The 19529-nt window shown below is 47.9% G+C and overlaps 1 protein-coding gene across 1 annotated transcript in view; it reads right to left on the reverse strand.

The window, feature by feature from the left end:
- SLCO2B1 (solute carrier organic anion transporter family member 2B1) overlaps positions 1 to 19529 on the reverse strand; it is a 59973-nt gene that overhangs the window by 11846 nt on the left and 28598 nt on the right. Inside the window, exons 7-9 of the mRNA XM_075050309.1 lie at positions 18814 to 18944; positions 8453 to 8561; positions 1572 to 1736 (exon numbers count right to left, since the gene is read on the reverse strand). Coding sequence (XP_074906410.1) covers positions 1572 to 1736; positions 8453 to 8561; positions 18814 to 18944 — 405 coding nt within the window. The remainder of the gene's footprint in view (positions 1 to 1571; positions 1737 to 8452; positions 8562 to 18813; positions 18945 to 19529) is intronic.

Genomic DNA, 19529 nt, shown 5'->3' on the forward strand with positions numbered 1-19529 from the left:
AGGTCCTTGTTTTCCATCCTCCGAGCCCTATCAGTCCCTTCACTACAGCGAAGGCCCAAGAGGATTTGTTGCTGGATTCCTGTTTTTCAGCACTGGTGATCTGCAGGGGACCAAGGTTTTTGCAGCGACTGGTGGAATAATGCTAAAAAAGAGCAATTTTGCAAAAACAGTGGGACCCTACAGCAAACTGGCTGTCTTAGGTACCTGTGCATGGAAGACACAGGGACCAGTGAAAAGCTATGCTTAATCCAGCAAACGTGATTCTTCAGTGTAGTCAGGAGAAAATATCAATGAAACCTGGAGAGGATATTTAATTTCTGCATAATGCAGTAATGTGCCCACTTCTGTTGTCATCATTACAAAACCGTGAAGGTTTCCATGACAGACTTGGAGTTTCGCAAAACCCACCTTACAATAGGATACCAAAGAGTGCAATCTGTTTAATTCAACAAAGAATCAACAGGGAGGTTGCTTTCAGCCCATAAATACCCATATGAGGAAGGGATTTCCAAAAAGCTTTTTGATCTATACAGGAAAAGGCAAAGCAAGATTCAGTAGCTGGGAACAAAAGATAGATAAATTTGTGCAAGAAATACTGTGCACATTTTTAACAGAGCAGGTAAATCAAGCCTGGGAACAGCTCAGCAGGGCACATCAGTGGAGGACACTACTGCTTCAGCATTTAACCTTTCTGCCTGTATTTAGCCTGGGTTGCTGGCTTTGCCAGTCTGCTCTGCTCACTTTCTTCTGATTTATTTGTTGCAGACTTCAGAAGACTCTTCCTCTGGGGATGCACACTCTTTGTTCAAAAATATATTTAAAATACTTCTCTGCCTAGATCTCTGAACTCTCCAACTGATTGTAAGAGTAGGGCTTTATTCTTCCTATTTTTATTACCATGACAAGCTCGCACAGGGAGACCTCAGTCCCGTGCAGGACATTCTGGATATTAAAATACCAGCAAAAGCAGTCTGATCTCATGAGAACATATCCTGCTTAACACTTATTTCTTTCCTTCACAACAATACCAACAGCAAGCAATTAGCCCAACCATTACAAGCAATTAGTCTGACTATAGCAAACATTTTGAAGAGTTTAGGCACAATCAGTACACCAGCCTGACTGGTCTCTTGCTGCAAAGTGTCTTCAAAATGAATGCGTATGTTTCTGCAGTTTTTAATTTTATTTACTATCTACTTTTTTAAAGACCCTTAACCCAATGATCAATGTAAAGTAATCCCTGTTAAAGAAACATGCACAATTCATATCTGATGTTTCTTTGCTCCCTTGATGCACTGAGTTGGTTTCCTCCCCTTGATTATAGTGAACAGCTTTAGATAACATTTCTCCAGGTCTTAAAAGATTTTATTCTAGCAAGCTCAGACTGCAATGTAAAGGAAGAAAAGTAAGTAGTAGCTGAGAAATCATACGGGCAAAGACCTTGTGCCACATCTGTCTGTAGGTAATGGAAGGAGACTGGCAGCTCCAGAGGAAGAGGTGTTTCTTAGTAATGTCTAGATTATTTTCTTAGAGGTGCTCAAATGCTGGCAAGCCTTGACAGCAATGCTTACCGATGATCATGTTGGCCAAGGACGCCGTGAGGGAGAACTGCCTCTCCAGGAATTTCCCCATGAATGTTGCTAAACCAGCAACCATGGCAGAGAGGTTGACCTGAGCCAACACCACTAGCAGGTAGACGGGATGACGCAGGTTCCGCAACAGGACCAGCGGAAAATCTGAAAGGAAAAGGCAAAACCTGTTGCATACAGAAGAGGTGTGCAGCAAAATATTAATCCACAGAAAGTGGCAAAACCTTGAATTAACTTTTTAGAAGTGGTGAGCTGTTCTGGAGGTTTCATTTACAAAAGGGCAGAATATGTGCTTTCAAGGTTTATCATTTCAGGCCTTGATTGTGTGACAATTTGGATATTAAAAAGTCAGGATGAAGGGTCAGGACATTGCAGAAATGAAACATATGAAAATTGCAAAACAAGGTGAGAGAGGGAACCCAATGATCCCTCATCCCACCTGCCTCAAGAGCTAGCTGTGGGATGGGTGAATCAATGGCAGAAGTTAATCGTTGCAACAGATGAAGCAAAAAAGTAGGGTTTTCAGTGTGAAGACTGTCCAGCCTCAAAGTGAACATCAGAAGAGAGCAACTCCTCTCTGGACACATCCCATCCCTGCAGAGCTCACCTCCATGTATGTTAATCCTTTTGATTTGCTGCTAAAGTCAGTCGTGCTTATTTTCAGCTGAAGCCCATGCAGTTGAGATGGGGAACCACTCTAAACATGTGAACGCAGGCAGCGTGTAAAGGGTCTGTGCCAGCGCAATGGGAAACTGTCGGAGGCATCAGCATCAATGGAATGGAAGAGAAGAGAAGAGGAGAGGAGAGGAGAGGAGAGGAGAGGAGAGGAGAGGAGAGGAGAGGAGAGAAGAGAAGAGAAGAGAAGAGAAGAGAAGAGAAGAGAAGAGAAGAGAAGAGAAGAGAAGAGAAGAGAAGAGAAGAGAAGAGAAGAGAAGAGAATATTTTCAGTTGGAATGGACCTACATTGATCATCTAGTCCAACTGCCTGACCACTTCAGGGCTGACCAAAAGTTAAAGCGTGTTGTTAAGGGCATTGTCAAAATGCCTCAAACACTGACAGGCTTGGGGCATCAACCACCTCTCTAGGAAGCCTGTTCCAGGGCTTGACCACCCTCTCAGTAAATAAATGCTTCCTAAGTAAACCCAGAATGAAGCAATCAAGAAGATTGATATCTCACGTCAACACTTGGGTGATGTGCTCAAGCAGCCCTGAACATCTGCTAATGCAGAGGAAAAATCTGCTGCCTTCTGCAGCGATACCTCCTGCTAAGCTCTTCTTCAGAGCTGCCAGGGTCTTATGATGCCTTAGGAGAAAGGCAAGTGGCTCTGCAATATTCTTCAGCCTCAGATGAACCTCTGTAAATACTGTCTATATCTCCTGCCTTCAACAGGCAGACTGTACTGGGATGGCTGAGAGCAACATGGAAACCTGCATGTCTTTCCCCCACCACCCATGGGCTGAGGGCTGCAGCGTTGAGTGATTACAGGCGTTGTTACAAACACACATGGCCTGAGCTAACACGGCCTCGGTTTCTTTCCCTGAAGCTTTCTGGCAGGGCTTCTGCTAAAACAAATACAAAAGTAGCTGGGAAATCATTAAAAGTTAATTTATTTGTTTGCTGTGGTTGCAATTTCAATGTCCTTTTTGTTTCAATCATAAAACTGTATCTTTTGATTACAGGCAAGAAACACTCCAGCAAATTCCCCTGTGGCTGAACCCTTACTGCTTAAGAAAAAGCTGCTCAGCAAAGACAGCTGCCCCGCTCCCAGGGCCACAGGAATCAGGATCACTGGTGCTGACACCCGCCAGCTGGGAGGCTGCAGTTCTCCTTCGTGCGCATCCGAACCCACTTTCTGCTCCTGCCTTTGCTCCTCCTGAAACATCGCCTTCCCCCTCGCTCTTCGTCCGGTTTTGCAGCACGCAAGCAAAGGGCGTGCGTAAGGGCAATTTCCAGACAAACACATGATGAGTTTCCCAGATGAGGGCTCTGAAAGCCAATATGCTGAAGCAGAGATAAGGAATTAACAGGGAGGATTAATGCAAGGGCCCGCCATAAATTAATGGTGTTAATTCTTAGCAGCTCACAAACAATTGGGGCAATCTTTCTATCTGCTCCAGCACAGAGGCGCTGGGAGACTGCAGCAGGAGAACTATCCAGTGCTTGTCTGAGAGTTGCCCCAAGCTGTGTATTTGTTTTAGCTGTCCTAGAAAGTTATGTGAAGAGCAAAGGTCCCTCTGTGGATGCGAGGGGGTGTCCCATATACAAAGGCAACGCTCTCGTTCATGGGAGTATTGCCTCTCCAGCTCAGCACTTTGCTCTCAAGGTTACAAGCAGCTGAAGACATTGGGGAGCAGCAAACTCAGGGCACCAGAGAGGCTCCAAGCGTGCAAGGCACGTTCAAGGACCCTGAAATACTGACACGGTGGAGAGCTGGGAGGCCAGCAGTCCACCAGCGAGGGAATGAGCTGCGATAATCTCTGCGCTAGACCAAGGTGAACCCCAAAGAGGGGAGGTGGTTTTTGCTCTTAAGTACCAATAGAGGTCTTGCTTTTTGAAGCATATTCCTGCCTAGTTTGCATACTGAAATATTGCAAAAATGAAACCCCAACTTGCTTGCTGAAAGATCTCCTGAGAGCTAATCCAGCCTTTTGGAGGAGGTAGTGGGAATCTTCCACCAAAAAGATTTCTTTTCCCTAGAGTTCTTTGGTCTTTTCAATCAAACTACACCCCCTCTGCCACCCCAAATCAGAGCTATAAAGCTACGACACCGAGCAGGTCTCCCAGTTTATGGTGGGAGGCAGCAAGATTGCTGTCCTCTGCAATCACCATCTCATTACTAATTCCATCTTCCTTACAGCTCCAGAGGGGAGGCTGGGCAGATACTAAAAACAAGTGGAAACTTTAAAATAATAATAAAAAAAAAATCATTGAAACCATCTTCAGGCACAATAGAGAAACAAACAAGTCACAAGCCCAGTATTTTAATTGCTTTGAAGATCACCTTTAATGGATTAATTCCCAGTATGTGCAACAGAAGCTGCACATCCTCCCAGGTGTTTTCAACAGAAGCCTAGAAATTAGCAATGGAAATTACTTCAGGCTAGCTAAATCCTACTTTCTTGATTACTGTGAGCAGGTCCAATGCCTGCAAAAGGAGCATTTTGTGAGCACGAGGAGCAGGGTGCAACCCAATGTCACGCAGAGCATCTGTGCGAGAGCCAAGATGGTTCCCCACAGTGCTCTGACTTTCCTACTGTTGAATAACTCCAGCGAGTGGAGCCTGCTCCCTTCTTGGGTAATTGACCTCATTGTTTGGAAATGTCCCCAGTGCTTTGCCTGAGTATTTATCCTGTACACAGCTCCATCCTGTTATTGCTGATTGTGGAGGGAAAAGCTCTTCCTGTCCTTGAGGCAGAGTTTCCAGGGCTTTGCAAACTGTTCTCTGCTCATCATACCTTGCCCCAGAAAGATTTAAATCCCAGTGGCTTCCAGAAAAACAGAGAATGTGAAGCACCTCATGGGATGGGCTCTAACTTATCCTCATTTTGTTCCCAATAAAAGGCAAAAATTTCCGCAAGCCTTATTTTGCTCTCAGTGATCTCCATGTGCACTGAAGCAACAGAACAAATGACAAAATGCATTTCCTTCTCCATAATCATGCTTCATTTTGCATCATTTAAGCTGAAATAAGTGACTAAACAGCATTGCTGAACATCTTCCTCCTCCAGGTCAGCTTAGTAATTTAAGGTTTGCCCCTGCCAAGCCCTTAAGAAAATGATGAACCCTTTAAGGCACTCTTCAGCTTTATCCTGCTCAAGGAGCAGCCTCAAGTGCTTTGCTGAATCACAGCCTAACCAGGCAGTGTCCTCATCTGGACCATCCCCCAGGCTTGGGCCAGCTTTGGAGCAGGACCTGCATTTTCTCCACCGGTCAATGCCGAGGGAAAGCCTTCCCCGCTCCCTCCAGCTGACAGGCAAAGGGACACTTCCCAACGGGAGATGCTGCCTTCCTCACGAGCAAAGCATTCCTCACCCCAGATTGAGTTTGCAGCCATCCCTCATGGGTGGCCCACGTGAAAGTATGAGGCCACTTTGCAAAATGCTTTAACACTAGTGACGAGCCAGTTGTCCAAGTGTTGACTCAATTGACTCCAAGCCCAAGTGCTTTGTTTGGGCAGACCCAACACTGATGGTGCAAAGTACCTTCTAACTGAACGTGGATGAAGATCTGCAGATGAACCAAATAACAAAGCATAGCCCTAATCTCCAGGGCCATTTTACAACCTAACTGAAGTATTCAAACACCTCAAATGTGTTCAAACACTTCAACCAGAGGGAGGAGTCTGTCTTACGAGGGATGCGGGAGGAACAGCACTGAAATACCATATGGAAAAATCTGAGATCTTGTGTGGTCCCTGTGTGATCCAGTCCCTGCTGGTATCCTAATGCTTTCGTTCATCCCACCCTGAACAGGGGACCCAGAGACATCAGTGACCTTCATCCCACCCCAAAGAGGGGACCATAGCTATCAGCAACCTTCATCCCACCCTGAACAGGGGACCCATAGCCATCAACATCGGGCAGGTCTGGGGCTACCTGTGCCAGGGACAGCACCAAAGTACCAGGCAGCTCTGTGAAGGGGACCATCTGTAAAAGCTCCCCTCAAGATGCAGACGGACCAGCAAGCAGATGAGGTCCAATCCACTTCTTGCCAATAGCCATCTCCAGCATGAGGCTTAGCCCCTTGCCCATAAAACTAATGTATTTTTTTACAAGCAGTGAAAAGGCATGAGCATAAAACTGAATTAATATACAGGTTGCTATTTCTCTTGTAAGATATTATAGGAATCTGCTTTGTGTCATTTCTGCTGGTGGATTGGCAGTGCCCATCTCCTAGATGGCCATCTCCTGCCTTTCTGCAGAGTGGTCTCCTGCTCCCCATGCTGCATGCAGAGATGCCAGATGCAATCAGAAAAACCAAGAGGTACATCTCAAGGATTTCACAGCACAACCCCATCAGTTCCAGCCTGCTGAGATCACAAAGTGGGACCCCTTTCCTTCAGGAGCCGAGTCATCCTTTTGTACTGGGTTGTGGTGTAAAAAAGGCTCCCTATGAACATGGTACAGGGGCCAGACTGTCCTACAGCATTTCTCCATCACGTGTGTTTCATTCTGCCTCTCTTTTTAAACGACAGAAGGTACGAAATTGCAAGATGATTCAGGCTGGAAAATCTCCAAACGCTGTTTTCATAAACTATCGTATAGAAAAGAATAGTAAAAATAGAGAGGAAAGAATGCTTGGTGACAGAAAGAAGAAACAAAATAAGCAGGAGAGTCACAAAATGGGAGGTAAAAGTCTCTTTCCAGTGACCCACAGATGAGCTAGCACTAAAGTCTTCAGACTTCACCCAAGTTGTCCCCATCTACACCAACACACACTAGCTACCATCCAGTTTCTGGCTCTAAAAACAGTTTTGTGTTAGAAATCCCAGTGATTTCAGCAAGATTGTTCTTCTGGCAAAAAATAGACACTTCATTTTTTTCAGAACTGGGCTGTAGGGGATAAATTCTCAGGAATAATGAATTTATTAGCATAGCTCCCACAGCCCTGACAACAGCAACCCTGATGCAAACCCCGAGCCAAACCTGCAGCTCGAGCAGAGGTAAGATATTTCCTTCTCTCTTCACCCAGGAGCAGGGAGCTAATTTTTATTCATTTTTCAGAGGCAAAGAGCAGAGTGTCGGTGTGAAAAATCCCATCTGAGCACTGTAAATCTGTTCCCACGCAATCGCTTCCATCACACAGGTTTTCTAAATTGACAGTGCAACAAGGTCAGTGGGGGAATAAACCCCTGACGCTCTAATTTAGCATTAGGCTAGTGAGCAAATGGTGCAACTAGCAGAATAAAAACCTGCCCACGCTTGTCTAGCTGTGCCTGCCCCAGCACTGACCTTAATAAAACAGAGAATTTCCAATAAATTAAAGGGATATTATTCAGGAAATATGGAGGAAGCTGACATGGATTGATTTCAGAGGGTCACTTTTCTTAAGTAATTGCCAAAGTGCAGAGTATTTCCTTAAAAAAACCCCAGCCCTGAGCGGTAACCTTCACAGACTAAAGCCCAGCTGATTCCCTTCAGCACAAAGAGCCTACTCATTTCTAAACAAGCTAATTGCACTGGATTGAGATCACCCTGTACAAACATGCATCTGATTTTTATTGCTTAGACCCTGGCTCCAGGCAGCACCGGCCATCCTCGGTGGGACAGGGAGGGCGGTCTCGCTCAGATATTGTCACCAGCCTTGAAAGAGGGGGTCTGAGGAGGCTTTTGGAGATGAAGAGCTGCCAGCGCTGCTGGGGGTCTGATTCCTGCTGTGACCTGGGAGCTGAGCAATAGCAGCTGGATGCACCCAAGCTGCAAACTCCCCTCTAACTGGGGGGCTCTTCGCCTTCCCATGGCTCTGCTCCGGGCTCACAGCTTGCACCCCTCTTTGCTGCCTGGCTTTGGGCTCCAGTGAGGTTTTGGCCCCCTGTTTCCCACTGCCCAGATGAGCTATAAAGCCGTGCAACATTGAGAGCTACCAACCCCAGATACTTTGATCAGTGTGAGGTGGAGCGGGGTAGCCGGGATGTGATGGCAAGCATCTGCTGTGAGCAGACCAGGAGGAGATCTGCAGATTTAATTAAACCCAACAGGACACCTAAGTTGTACCTTGAGGGCTTATCTAGGAGATAGGCTGAACACAGGGAGGAACATAGCTTTTTCTTGCCAGCATTGCAACCTGCCCATTGCCAGGACATACGTTTGCGCAAGCAGAGAAACCTTGTCCAAGCGTGAGGTGGAGGATGCGCACACTTACGTTTGATGAACTTGGTTAGAGAGAGGTTTTGCACGTGTTCGGATCTTGACCTGAGCTGGCTGAGCACATCCTCGCTCTTCTTGCTGTCGCTCTCCTTCCCACTCGCCACCTGGGGACAGACGAGAGGCTATCACTGCACCGACCATACCAAAGTTTCCACTGAACCCGCTTTTTCTCTCCCAGATTGTGACAGACAGCAGCCCATGCTTCCTGCAGATGGAGTTTGTAACGTTTCTGGGCTTGTCCAGCACTGTCCATGCCCAGCGCGGGATGTGCAGCCACCGCCGGGCAGGCGTCCTCCCACCCACGGCTGCTGCTCCGTGCCCGCGCCATCAGGTCTCCGGCGGGGCTGAAAGCATCCATGCAATGCCTGCGCTACTGGGGTAAGAGCCAGCTTCCCCCCCCCTTTTCCCAACAGTAATGAATCACACTTCCTAAATATCGAGCTTGGCCATTACCCAGGTACAGCACGCCACGCACACAGCTCACATGAATATGGAAATTCAGGAGGTGTAAGCCTTTGCGTCAGGAAAGTTGGATACCCTTAGGGAGATGCTTTTCTTCCCCAGAGGGTCTGTTTTACCCCTGTGTGCGGGGGAAGGAGGCACAGGAACCCAAGGAGCGATGCACCTAGACCTCCACCCAAAGCAGGTTTGGACACTGGTTTTGGATGGAGGATGAGCATTTCCCCTGCAACTCCTTGTGTGCCCTAATGAGCTGCTGTGCAGGTGCCTTTGCCCCTGCTACAGGTGAGGAGACCGGGCAGCAACTGTAGGAGGGGAAGATCCAGGCGAGGAGGGGGTCTGGGATGGAGGCAAAATATTTTTCACCTCCTAAGCTAAGAGGGGCTGACCCAGAGCAGGGATGTGCCCGGGGGCATGGAGAGTGGACGCAGACCCCTTCCCTCTCCCAGCCCCTTTCCCTTCTTCTCCTGCTCCTGGAAACCCCAGCTGAATTCTAGCAACTCCTACACTCTTCAATGCTTTTGATTTCTTTTAGCCACATCTTTCCCACGGGACAGCAGCAGTATGGAAGGGACATCCTCTCCCATCCTGGTCCATGGAAGGGGACAGATCCTGCAGCTCCCTCCCCTTCTTCCTTCTCTGTTCAGGGGAACAACACTTTGCAGCTGGAGGTCAGATGGGTCCAGGTGTCTCTGCCTCATTTAGCCTCAGCTGGTGCTTACAGCTCTGCAGGATGCTAACGCAGGTGCTGGCAGGATCTGTGCCCCAGGTATCACCCTGCCACGGCTGAAAAGCAAAGAGATGCTGGCAGAAGAGGAGAGGTGGAAGATGGAGGGCTTGGATCATCTAAGGTCCATTGCAGCCTCATTAGATAACTGCACGTCCGAGGCAAGTGTCCAACATCCCATCAGCAAGTGGGAGGGGAGGATTTCTTGGATGTGCATCCCATCCCCTGCTCTGCAGGCTTTTAGGGGAATCACTGGATGGAGGGCATTAATTAGATTAGATGCGCTACTATACACGGGTAATAGCAGAAAGTGTTTAGTGGGAGTGCGGTTTTCACGGAAAACCACAGCATATTTTTAGGCAGAAGGATAGAGCCAGTGGCCCCATCTCTGACATCCCACATCAGCTCAGCAATGGAGTTGTTGCAACTCCCGACACAAATTTAATATGAGTCAGACAAATAAGTTCATTCAAAAGAAATTAGATGTTCTTAATTCACAGAAAGAACAGGACAGCTCTTTGGCTAAAATGATCTCTTTTCCTTTGAAACCAAGACTGATTATTAAACATCAGAGAGGTCAAAATGTCCCATGCTGCGGATGCCACATTCCCTTTTTGAAGAGCCTCTACAAGGCAAAAGTGATAAAACTCCTTTCACGGTTTTTATTGTTAGAGCTCAGGGTTTAATACATTTTTCAAATGCAAAGATAAAATCTAGCTTTCTTTCACTTTTCAATTAGGTTACAGGGTCTCTTCTCTCTGCTATAAAACCACAGTGTTTTCCAAAAATACATTCAAGCTGTTACTGACTGTGGCTTTCTCAGCTTCCAGCTGTTTGTACTTCAGAGAGCTAACAGTCTGCTGGGCACGGTCTGCACATCCAAAAAAAAAAAAAAGCCCCAAATTCCCCCAGATTCCCCAACCTGGGATGCCTCTGCATGAGCGTGACCCTTGCAAGTGGGACATTTCTGTGCACATCTGCTGGCTTAGCACCCGCCCAAGGATCAGCTGCTGTCTCTCCCCAGGGAGCAAAGCCCTCGAGGAGGAGGAAAACTCCTCTCCCTGCGTTGGCTTGGCCCCATGAAATATTTTTTTGCACTGCCTGAAAGGATCAGGAAATGCATTCCTCTGGGATAAAGCAGGCACATTGGGAAAGCAAGCTGTAGAGGGACGGGCACAAATCCTGCCTGCTCGATGCGGGCAGGGAGGCGAATGATGCTGGGTCTACCGTCAGAGACGCTCAAGCCCTGCCGAGGATGTTGTGCTCCTGCTGCAGGGAATTTTAGCATTACTCAGAGCAGACAATTTGGCAAGCCAGAGTCAGTAGGTGCAATAACACGGGCTGGTTGCTCAGTACTACCCTGGCCGTCTGCTGCAACATCATGCCAAGGAAAAACAAATAAATGTGGGAAACATCTTGCAAAATGTCCCGACACTTGGATTTTTCAGGATGGTTCCTTAAAGGACTCAGTTTCCTGGTGCACATCCACTGGTGAATGGAGTCTCATTGCATCTCTTGTTTTTGCAATGGGATTTTAGCCATCACCATCACTTCTAGCCTCATGGGGAATGGAAGAGGCAGACAGGCTTTTGAGGAAGGAGGATGAAGCTCCCCCCCACTTCGCATTGGGAAGAACATCCCTAACCTGACTTCGACCTGAGGAAAGCCCCTGTTTCCCTGCACGGACATGAATAAATCAGGTATGACTGAGCAGGGCCGAGACCTGGACTTGCTTTGCAGGAAAAACAAATGAAGGCAGCTTGCCTGGGAGCCAGGCTCCTGCTTTCACCTGGCTGCTATTGCACCTGCGAGAAGGGCAGCCAGAGGTGCTGGCAGTCTGGTTTTATTCAAATACACCACTGGGAAAAGGGATAAATGACCTGCTCTGTGACAGAGGTTTCCCTTGCTTAATTTGAGGCTTCTGCAGAGTGTCCTTCTGGCTGTGCAGAACCTGGAGCTCCTGGCTCAGTGAAAAATAAGGTCAAAGAAGCTATTTTCATATTAAACAAACAAAAGGTAAAACCACATGGCTTGAAAAAGAATTATTTTCTTCCTGACAAGGTCATGCTCCCTACAAACTCTTCATTATGCCTCTTCCAGCAAGTGTGGGTCCCACCAGGGACCCTATTTCCTAGAGCATTAAAATAACCAGCCAACAGGCACCTTGCTCACACGAAATGGGATTATTATTTTTGGCTGCCGTTTGCTCCTGTCTTTAAAGCTCCCTGGGGAAAATCTGAACTTAGAGACCAGCCCATTCCTGTAACATGCCAGTGGCACCACCACACCCTGCCACTTGTCCCCCAGATAATGCCCTGTATTTCGAGACTGCCTTTGCTGGTGCTTTAGGAGCTTTAATGAGGCAGCCTCAGAACATTGCAGCCCCAGCAGCAAAGGTTTCCAGACGAAGACTTAGCTTTCCCTGTCCATGCTCTTTAACCTTTCCCCATTAACTGATAACCCAAATTGGAGCAGGCGTTTAAGAGAGTTCCCCGCCAGTTATTTTCATTTTGCATGCACTGGAAGCGCACCAGGTCACTGCTGAATAAATATGGGAGGATTTGTATAAATGCGGGCAAGCTGTCCTGAGACAGAAACTGGAGAAGTTATTTTTCACTTCCCCAGTACCATTGCACAATGTCTCTGCCTGCACAGAAGGGTCGAGTCACTGACCCGGCATCGTCCCACCACGCTGGACCTGGGATGTCCGCTGCAACCCCTGGGGACAACCCCAGACAGAGCTGTCAGCTGTTTGCACCCTGCAGATACCCTCCGTAGGTTGGGAAGTTCCCAACAACCCTGACGCAGGGCAGGAGGTTCCTTGCAGGCTTGGGCATGCTGGTGCAATCCTGTGATGTATCCAACAGCAGCACCAGCATCCATGGGGCATCCTCAGGGCAGGGCAGGAGGGGTCCTGGCTGCATTTTACCTGCAGGAGCTTTTCCTCGTCACAAACCTTCTGCTTCGGGACTGGAGGGACAGGCATTGCCTGGACCTTGCCAAGCAATGCCACCTCCAGCAGGAATGGCAATGCCCAAACATTTGAGATGGACATGTGTAGCCAGGACACAAACACATCTCTTTCAAGCTTTTATCTCTGCTTGCAGCCCCCTCCTGCTACTATGCTTTTTTAGGGGGATGAAACAAGTTGATCCAGTCTGCAGGTTGTGGTTCTAAAGTTGCCAGCTCTCCCCGCTCCATGGCTTGAGGCACTGCCCAGACAGATGGGGTTTGCCCTGGGAAATGGGGGATGACTGCTTAACCCTCTGCTCTGCCACGTACATCTCCTCCAGGATGGAGCTGCACATCCAGCTTAGCATTCCCCTCTTTCCTCAAGCATCTGCTCCAACTATCCAGCTGGGCAATTGAAAGTAAAACCTGGAGATATTGTACAGATGACAGGGGACACGTCCTCCACCATCCCAGCAGAAAATCCGAAGAAGGAGCATGGTTTCTTTCCACCCCATTTTTGCACTTCTCCTGGCTTGTGAAGCTTTGCGATGAAGAAGGATGCAACGTGAAAGAGGCATCATCCTGCTCATCTCTTCTGTTTGGCACCCACATGTCCCCCAGATGGACAGGCTACCTTGGGTTAGGGGCTGATGGATCAGCAGCCTGTTCTCCTTCCTCAACAACACTGGTCTTTAAATAAATAAAGGGAATGCGGTGGGTCTAATCTCTACAGAACTGAGCAAAGCAGAACGTGCAGCACCAAGTGAGAAACCATTAGCAAAAAAGTGAAAATTAGGAGAGTAAACACAACATGGCTAAATAGGAGCAAGAGACCGCAGCATCCCAGAGGGATGTACTGAGCTGCTGGGAGGTGCTGGTGGCTTCCTTGGTGGTTTGGCACAGAAGCGCCAGCTAATATTTTCAGTAACCCCCTCGGCGTGGTGAGAAGACATGTACTACTTAATCTGCAGAGGAGAAGGAAGGTGGGAATTGTCCATACAGAGTGGGCTGAGACTCCCTATAGGAAAAATTAGGCAACTAGAGAGCTGAAATAACAGAAACTGAACCAAACTTAGTGCAAAGGTCACAGCCATGCCCTTGGGGTCTAAAAATAATTTCTGCTGCACAGCTGGAAATGAGAAGAGAATGACAAATAGCTCCAGGTCTATGTCTTCATAAGTCTATGGTGAAGCCAGGGAAGGAGTAAGTGAAATGTGAGGAACAATCGAAGACAGTGTTCCCAGGAGAGCTGGGGGAGTGCAGACCCTTCTGCACCACCACGGGAGACCAGATCCAGACCGGTGCAGCACCGGGAAAACCAGCTTGTGGCTGGGATGGGTGACGAGCAGGGCTGCTGGGATGGAGAAGCTCTTTGGCAGCAGAGGACTAGCTAACCTCCCTTGCCCAGCAAAAGGAAGGCTTTCTATAACCATGCCAATATGGAAATGCTTAGGAACAAATATTTAATCAGGACTAGGGGCAGAACAACAAACTAAAGACTAAAATATAGACTGAAGATTAGACAAAGCTTTGCAACATTCAGGGAAATAATTTTTTGAAACCTTCTACCAGTGAGACTTAGGAGGAAAGCACTGATGAGATGGACTGATATCCCGAGAGGATTGCGTGACAGCGAAACAGAGTCTCCAGGGCTTGGACACGACAGGGACATGTAGACCTGCTTCCCATAAAACCCATCTGAGCTTTCCCACGAGGCATCTGTTTGCAGACGACGTGCTGACATTACAGAGAAGGCTTCATAAGGGTGAGGATGAAGTGTCACTCACCCCCTTTGTACGGCGTTTGGGAGACATTTGATTCTATGTGACTTCGGAGTGTCAGAACAAAACCTGAATGGGGAGGTACCTGGGTGTACAAGACCAATCTTGCACATGAGAAATGCTGAGCAAGGGCAATGCTCCTGCTTTTGTTCAAGGCTCTCCCAAGAGGACCTTTCCCCTTTTCAAACCCTTTTCACGTCACCCATGAAGATGCAGGGACTGGGGAGGTGCTTTACCAGCTGCAATGCAATGGTCAGTAAGCCTGCAAGACAGACAGACGCTGCGTCCAAGCAAAAGCACAGCAAAAGCCTTTAGCAGTCAGAATACAACTGCCTGGGTTGGGATACGATAACATTGCCAGCAACAGATGGTAAAGCATGAGCTAAACTTTGGCTACTCAGCAGCTGGGAAATGCTCAGGTGCTGTAGTTCCCCACAATCCAGGACACAACCTCAAGAAATGGTTCAGGCTCATGGAGGCAGGATTAAACTGGAATTATTGGGAAAAAAACATGGTCTTGACTGGAAACGGTTTGTCCAGTAACAGCCTCATCTTCACACCCTCTGCCTGAGATCATGACAACTTTACAGCTTTGCTGTAATTGTCCCTCAAATTAGATTATTCAGGATACTTTGGTGCTAGAAACTTACTGACACGTTTCAAAGCAGAGAAATAAAAATGTTCCAGGCCCAGAGTGATTGATTTATGCAAAAAGATCAATAGAACGAACTCTTATTATCATTAATGTTAACTTTAAGTGCACAAGTCATTCCAGGAACTTCAAAGAAAGAAGCTATCAAATAAAAGTAAAGCTGAAATGCAGTTGTAGAATAAATAATCTAGATCTGTCTTGGCTGACGGGAGGAGGCCAATAAATCTCCAGATAGACAGAGAGCTGTGCTGTTATTGAGTGTTTGCTGGATGATGCCTATTGAGGAGGATGGTCCTTGGTCCAGATCAACTCCAAGGACTCAGATGAGTTGTATAGCGTGAGGCAGGGGGAAAAAAGGCAAATGAAGGTAGGGTGAGAATCAGAGAAGAGAAATAGTGCTTTTGGCAGTGAGGACTGAGCCATGGGCCAGTCTTTGCTACTGGGATCTTGTTTGGTGCACTCTACAGCTGGGAAATGTACCCACAGGTTGGTGTGGACACATTATTCCCAGGCAGCCCCATCATCTACTGAGACGTGCGTGGTCCCAGGGGTCTGCAGACAGCAAGCGGCACAAGGACAGCTTGGCCATTAAATTCCTTTTTGGCCTCCAGAAATGAAACCCCCAGCTGGTGGTGCAGAAACATCTCAGCTTCCTCTGTGGACAGAGCAGATCTGTGCTTTTCCCAGTTGTCATTATGGCTGCCGTGCCTGGAGGTATTTGCTGTGGATACGATAAGGCTTTACAAACACAGTGGCAAAGCCCAACTGTTGCTTCGAGCGGTTGCTCTGCTTGTAGCTTCTTTCCTGCTTTGGCCAGGCAGAAACCCTGAAACCGAAGGCAGCCAAGGAAATGCTGACCATCTTTGAAGCTGCAGCTGTATTTAGGCAGGGTTGACCCAAAGGTTATCACAATGTCCATTCTTGCTGCTCTGCTGGTCTGTAAAACCCTGCACTGACCCCATCCCTCCCCTCCCCTCTGCAGTGTGCCAGGGATGGGGCTTCGTGCTGCAGAGCTACCGGGGGGGTCCCACCTTTCCTCACTGCAATGCCCCATCTCCCCCTCTCCATCCCAAACCAGAGCCAAGCACAGGAACAACAGCTTTGCTCTGTGCAGTGAGAGGAAACCTGGAAGCAAACCTAAAGCCACAGCATGAGCCACCGCGGTGCCGGGGACCTGCTGGAAAAGGGCGGCTGCTCCGGCTGGGGCAGAGGAAGGCAAAATTGGGGTCAGTGTTTTACCAGCGCTGAGCTTTGTGCCTGGAAACACACATTTCCTTCCAGTCTTGCATGTCTTACCAGCTCTACCCAACCCATCTGCAGGGTTTTGCAATATATCCCTGGCTGATGCTCTTTTGAAGGGGAACCATGGCTATAACAAGTTCAGGTTCTAATAGTAATTCGGTGACCTTAGAGATGCTGCTTCCTCCAGCTCGCTGGAGAGGAAAGGGGGTTGCCCTTCATGATGGAAAAGCGGTCGTGCTTATACCCTTAGCTGAACACTGATTTACTCCAAGGGTAAGCAAGAGAAAGTGATTATATTTTTTTTTTCTGCTATGCCCACAGAAAATCACCCATGATAATGCAGATTTCCTACAAAGCTTTGAGTGCTTCCACAGCAGACAGATGTTTTACCCAGAACAGCATCTGGCAAAGTTTCTAAAGAGGCCTTTTTTTTTTTTTTCAAGCAGGGACCCTTCTGCTGGTGGCAGTGCTGATACCCCATGGGACAGGCACAATCTGGCTTGGCTAGCCCTGGCATTTCCCATCCTGCAAGGGGGGGGCAGAATTTTGCCATCACTTTTAGATTATTTTCCTATTATTATTTTTTATTGTAAGCAGTTTCCAAAAGCTTTCTGGGAGAAATGGTAAAATGGGGAGAAATTCAAGAAGATCTGGGCTGCAAAGGGATAAATGGGTGCTCAGCCATGTGGGAGCATTCCCTACAGATATCATCCAGTAGAGCAGGGTGAAATTCTCCTGCTGCTTTTTTAAATCAACATCCAGCCAATCCTTCCTTAACTCTTCAAAACTGCTCAGACTGATCAGAGCACAGCACTTGCAAAAAAGTGGAGTTGTTTTAGTTCAGAGTACATTATTTTCTCTCAAGAGCCATTTATGAAATTAATATTCCCATCAGCCCTAATAAAGAACCTTTCTCCTCAGATGTAGTGTGCCACCCTTGCACGCTGAGCAGGTTCTGCTAATATAGATCATCTGTAATGACTTTAAAGTGAACCAAGCTTCACGAGGATAAATCAGGCACATTGCATTTGGTATTGCCCTCATCCTGCAAAGCACTGAGCAGTTTCCACCCCATTACCTTGCAGGACCGTGGCACCTTTGCAAACCTCACAGCATATATAACCCAGGAGCAGATCATTATATTCCCAGAAGTGTAACTGGTACAACAGGTCACATTTTCCCAGGCAGGTGAAACCCAAATCTCCCTAAGAATCACTCATTCCTGCAGAAATTCAGGCAGCAGCAGGAAAAATTAATTATTCTGCACCAGACAGTGCATGGACTTGTTTAGACAAGAAAGTTTTGACGCTGCCCCAAGGTAAAATACATGTGAAAGACAATTACACAGGTTAAAGTATGGCCAACACATTGAGATGAGCCCAATTTCACCTACTAAGCGCGTCCCAACAACTTCAATGACATTCAAAACCGTAGCATGATGCCTCCTCTAAAAGAACAATTTGTTTTGTATTATTCCTCATGACACGCCTGCTGCCAGAAAACCAGGACCCGCAGCCAGCGAAGCGCTTGGGAAGCTCACAAGCTGTCTCACATCTTGGCATGAGCACTGAAGCACTCAGAAGGGCTCCAGAGAAGTACAAAAACTGGTAGTAAACACAGAGCAAAGTACTGTCCCACCAGCGGGCTCCAGCAAGACCCAGGGACCAGCATCCCCCGAGAAAACTGCAGGCAGACAGACGTCAGTTTGTCTTGCAATAACAGGTTCAGGCTGCTAAAGGTCTTTCCCTGCCAGTTCTCTGAGGACTTTACATAGCCAGGGTGTTTAGGGACTGGAAAGTGTCTAAAATCCTTTTGGCCAGCAAAGAGGTCACAGTGAGAAGAGGTGGTGGGTGAAGCTGGATGCTGGAGCAGCAGCTAACCCTGAGCTCCATGAAAAGGGGCTTTTGTGGTGGAAACGAGACAAACCACCCTCCAGCCTCAGTATTTCAAACACCCCAAGAGTACAACCCGCTTTTAAGGAAAGGGTCCTGATGCATTACTCATATTTCCTATGAACTAGGACCAATTTCCTCATCAGATACACGTGGCTCCTCCTGACGGTAAACAAGGGCCACGGGTGCAGCATCTCCCGCCAGCTCCCAAATGAGATGCTGCAGCAGGAGCAGGACCATTGCTTCCTTAGGGAAGGCAAGGAGTCCCACCTCCAGACGAGTCAAGAGGGTGGCTGTGAGAAGGACCTCAATCCACATAGAACTTGCCCCGTTCTATATGTTCCCATGCAGAGGAATCAACATACAGGCACTAATTCAGTGCCCAACCAAGGAAATTATCACATCCATTAAGCTGCTTGCACCACACTGGGTTTCACTAAGCATCTGCTTAGCATACAAGAGTCTCCGACATGGGCAATGAGAGCAAACCACAGCTCACGTCTGACTTTGGGATGCAGCTATAAACTGCACGACCACCCCCATAGTTGTGTTTCCCACGGACGCAGCAGCTAACGCTGGCGGCGAGGCAGGAACGTGCATATAAATACATGAGGTATTTGTGTGCAACGCAATCTGCAGCACCTCTCCTACCTCTTTCGGCATTTCCCGTGGGAAGAAGAAATAAGGCACCGCAGACAGGGCCACGAGACTGGCTGCAACCAGGAAACCAAGCCACCAGGCACCGACCCACCGCGGGTCTTTGTTGGTGAGCTGGACTTCATCTGCAACGCAAATGGAGAAATGGGCATTAAATCAAAGGTGAACAGAGGGACCCCAGTGCACCAAAGGGATGGGGATGGGTGGCCCCAGTCACCCCAAATGTCAGCCAGCTCCAAAGTGGTGGCTCCCAACCTGGGGACCATCAGTTTTGGGGTCTGAGCAGCATTTGCACCTGACTCATCCCATGGTGCTAAATCACATTTCATTCTTCGTTATCACCAGGGTGTCTAAAAACCCACTCAGCCTTTGGATGGAGGCAGCTGTGACAGGGATGTCCTAGAGCTGGAAAAGCAAAAGAAAGCATCCCCATCACAGCTTTTTCAGAGAAGGGATGCCCATGTTGTGAAAAAGCTTGGAAATACTTACTCAAGGGGATTAAGTCTTGATGTCTGTCAATACAGAAGGAAAAATCCTTTCTTAAGTTTAAAATGGAGTCAACTACAGTTAACTTTCAGCATCCAAGAGCACTGGTTTAGTTTTTTACAGTCTGACTACCCTGTTCACAGCAGGACTTGGACCCCAGAGCTGTGCCCACCAGTCCGGTCCCTTAGCCAGTGCCTGGTTTGCAGCTCAACCAACAGAAGCTG

The sequence above is a fragment of the Buteo buteo genome, chromosome 18 (assembly GCF_964188355.1).
Source record: "Buteo buteo chromosome 18, bButBut1.hap1.1, whole genome shotgun sequence".
NCBI classification, from domain to species: domain Eukaryota; kingdom Metazoa; phylum Chordata; class Aves; order Accipitriformes; family Accipitridae; genus Buteo; species Buteo buteo.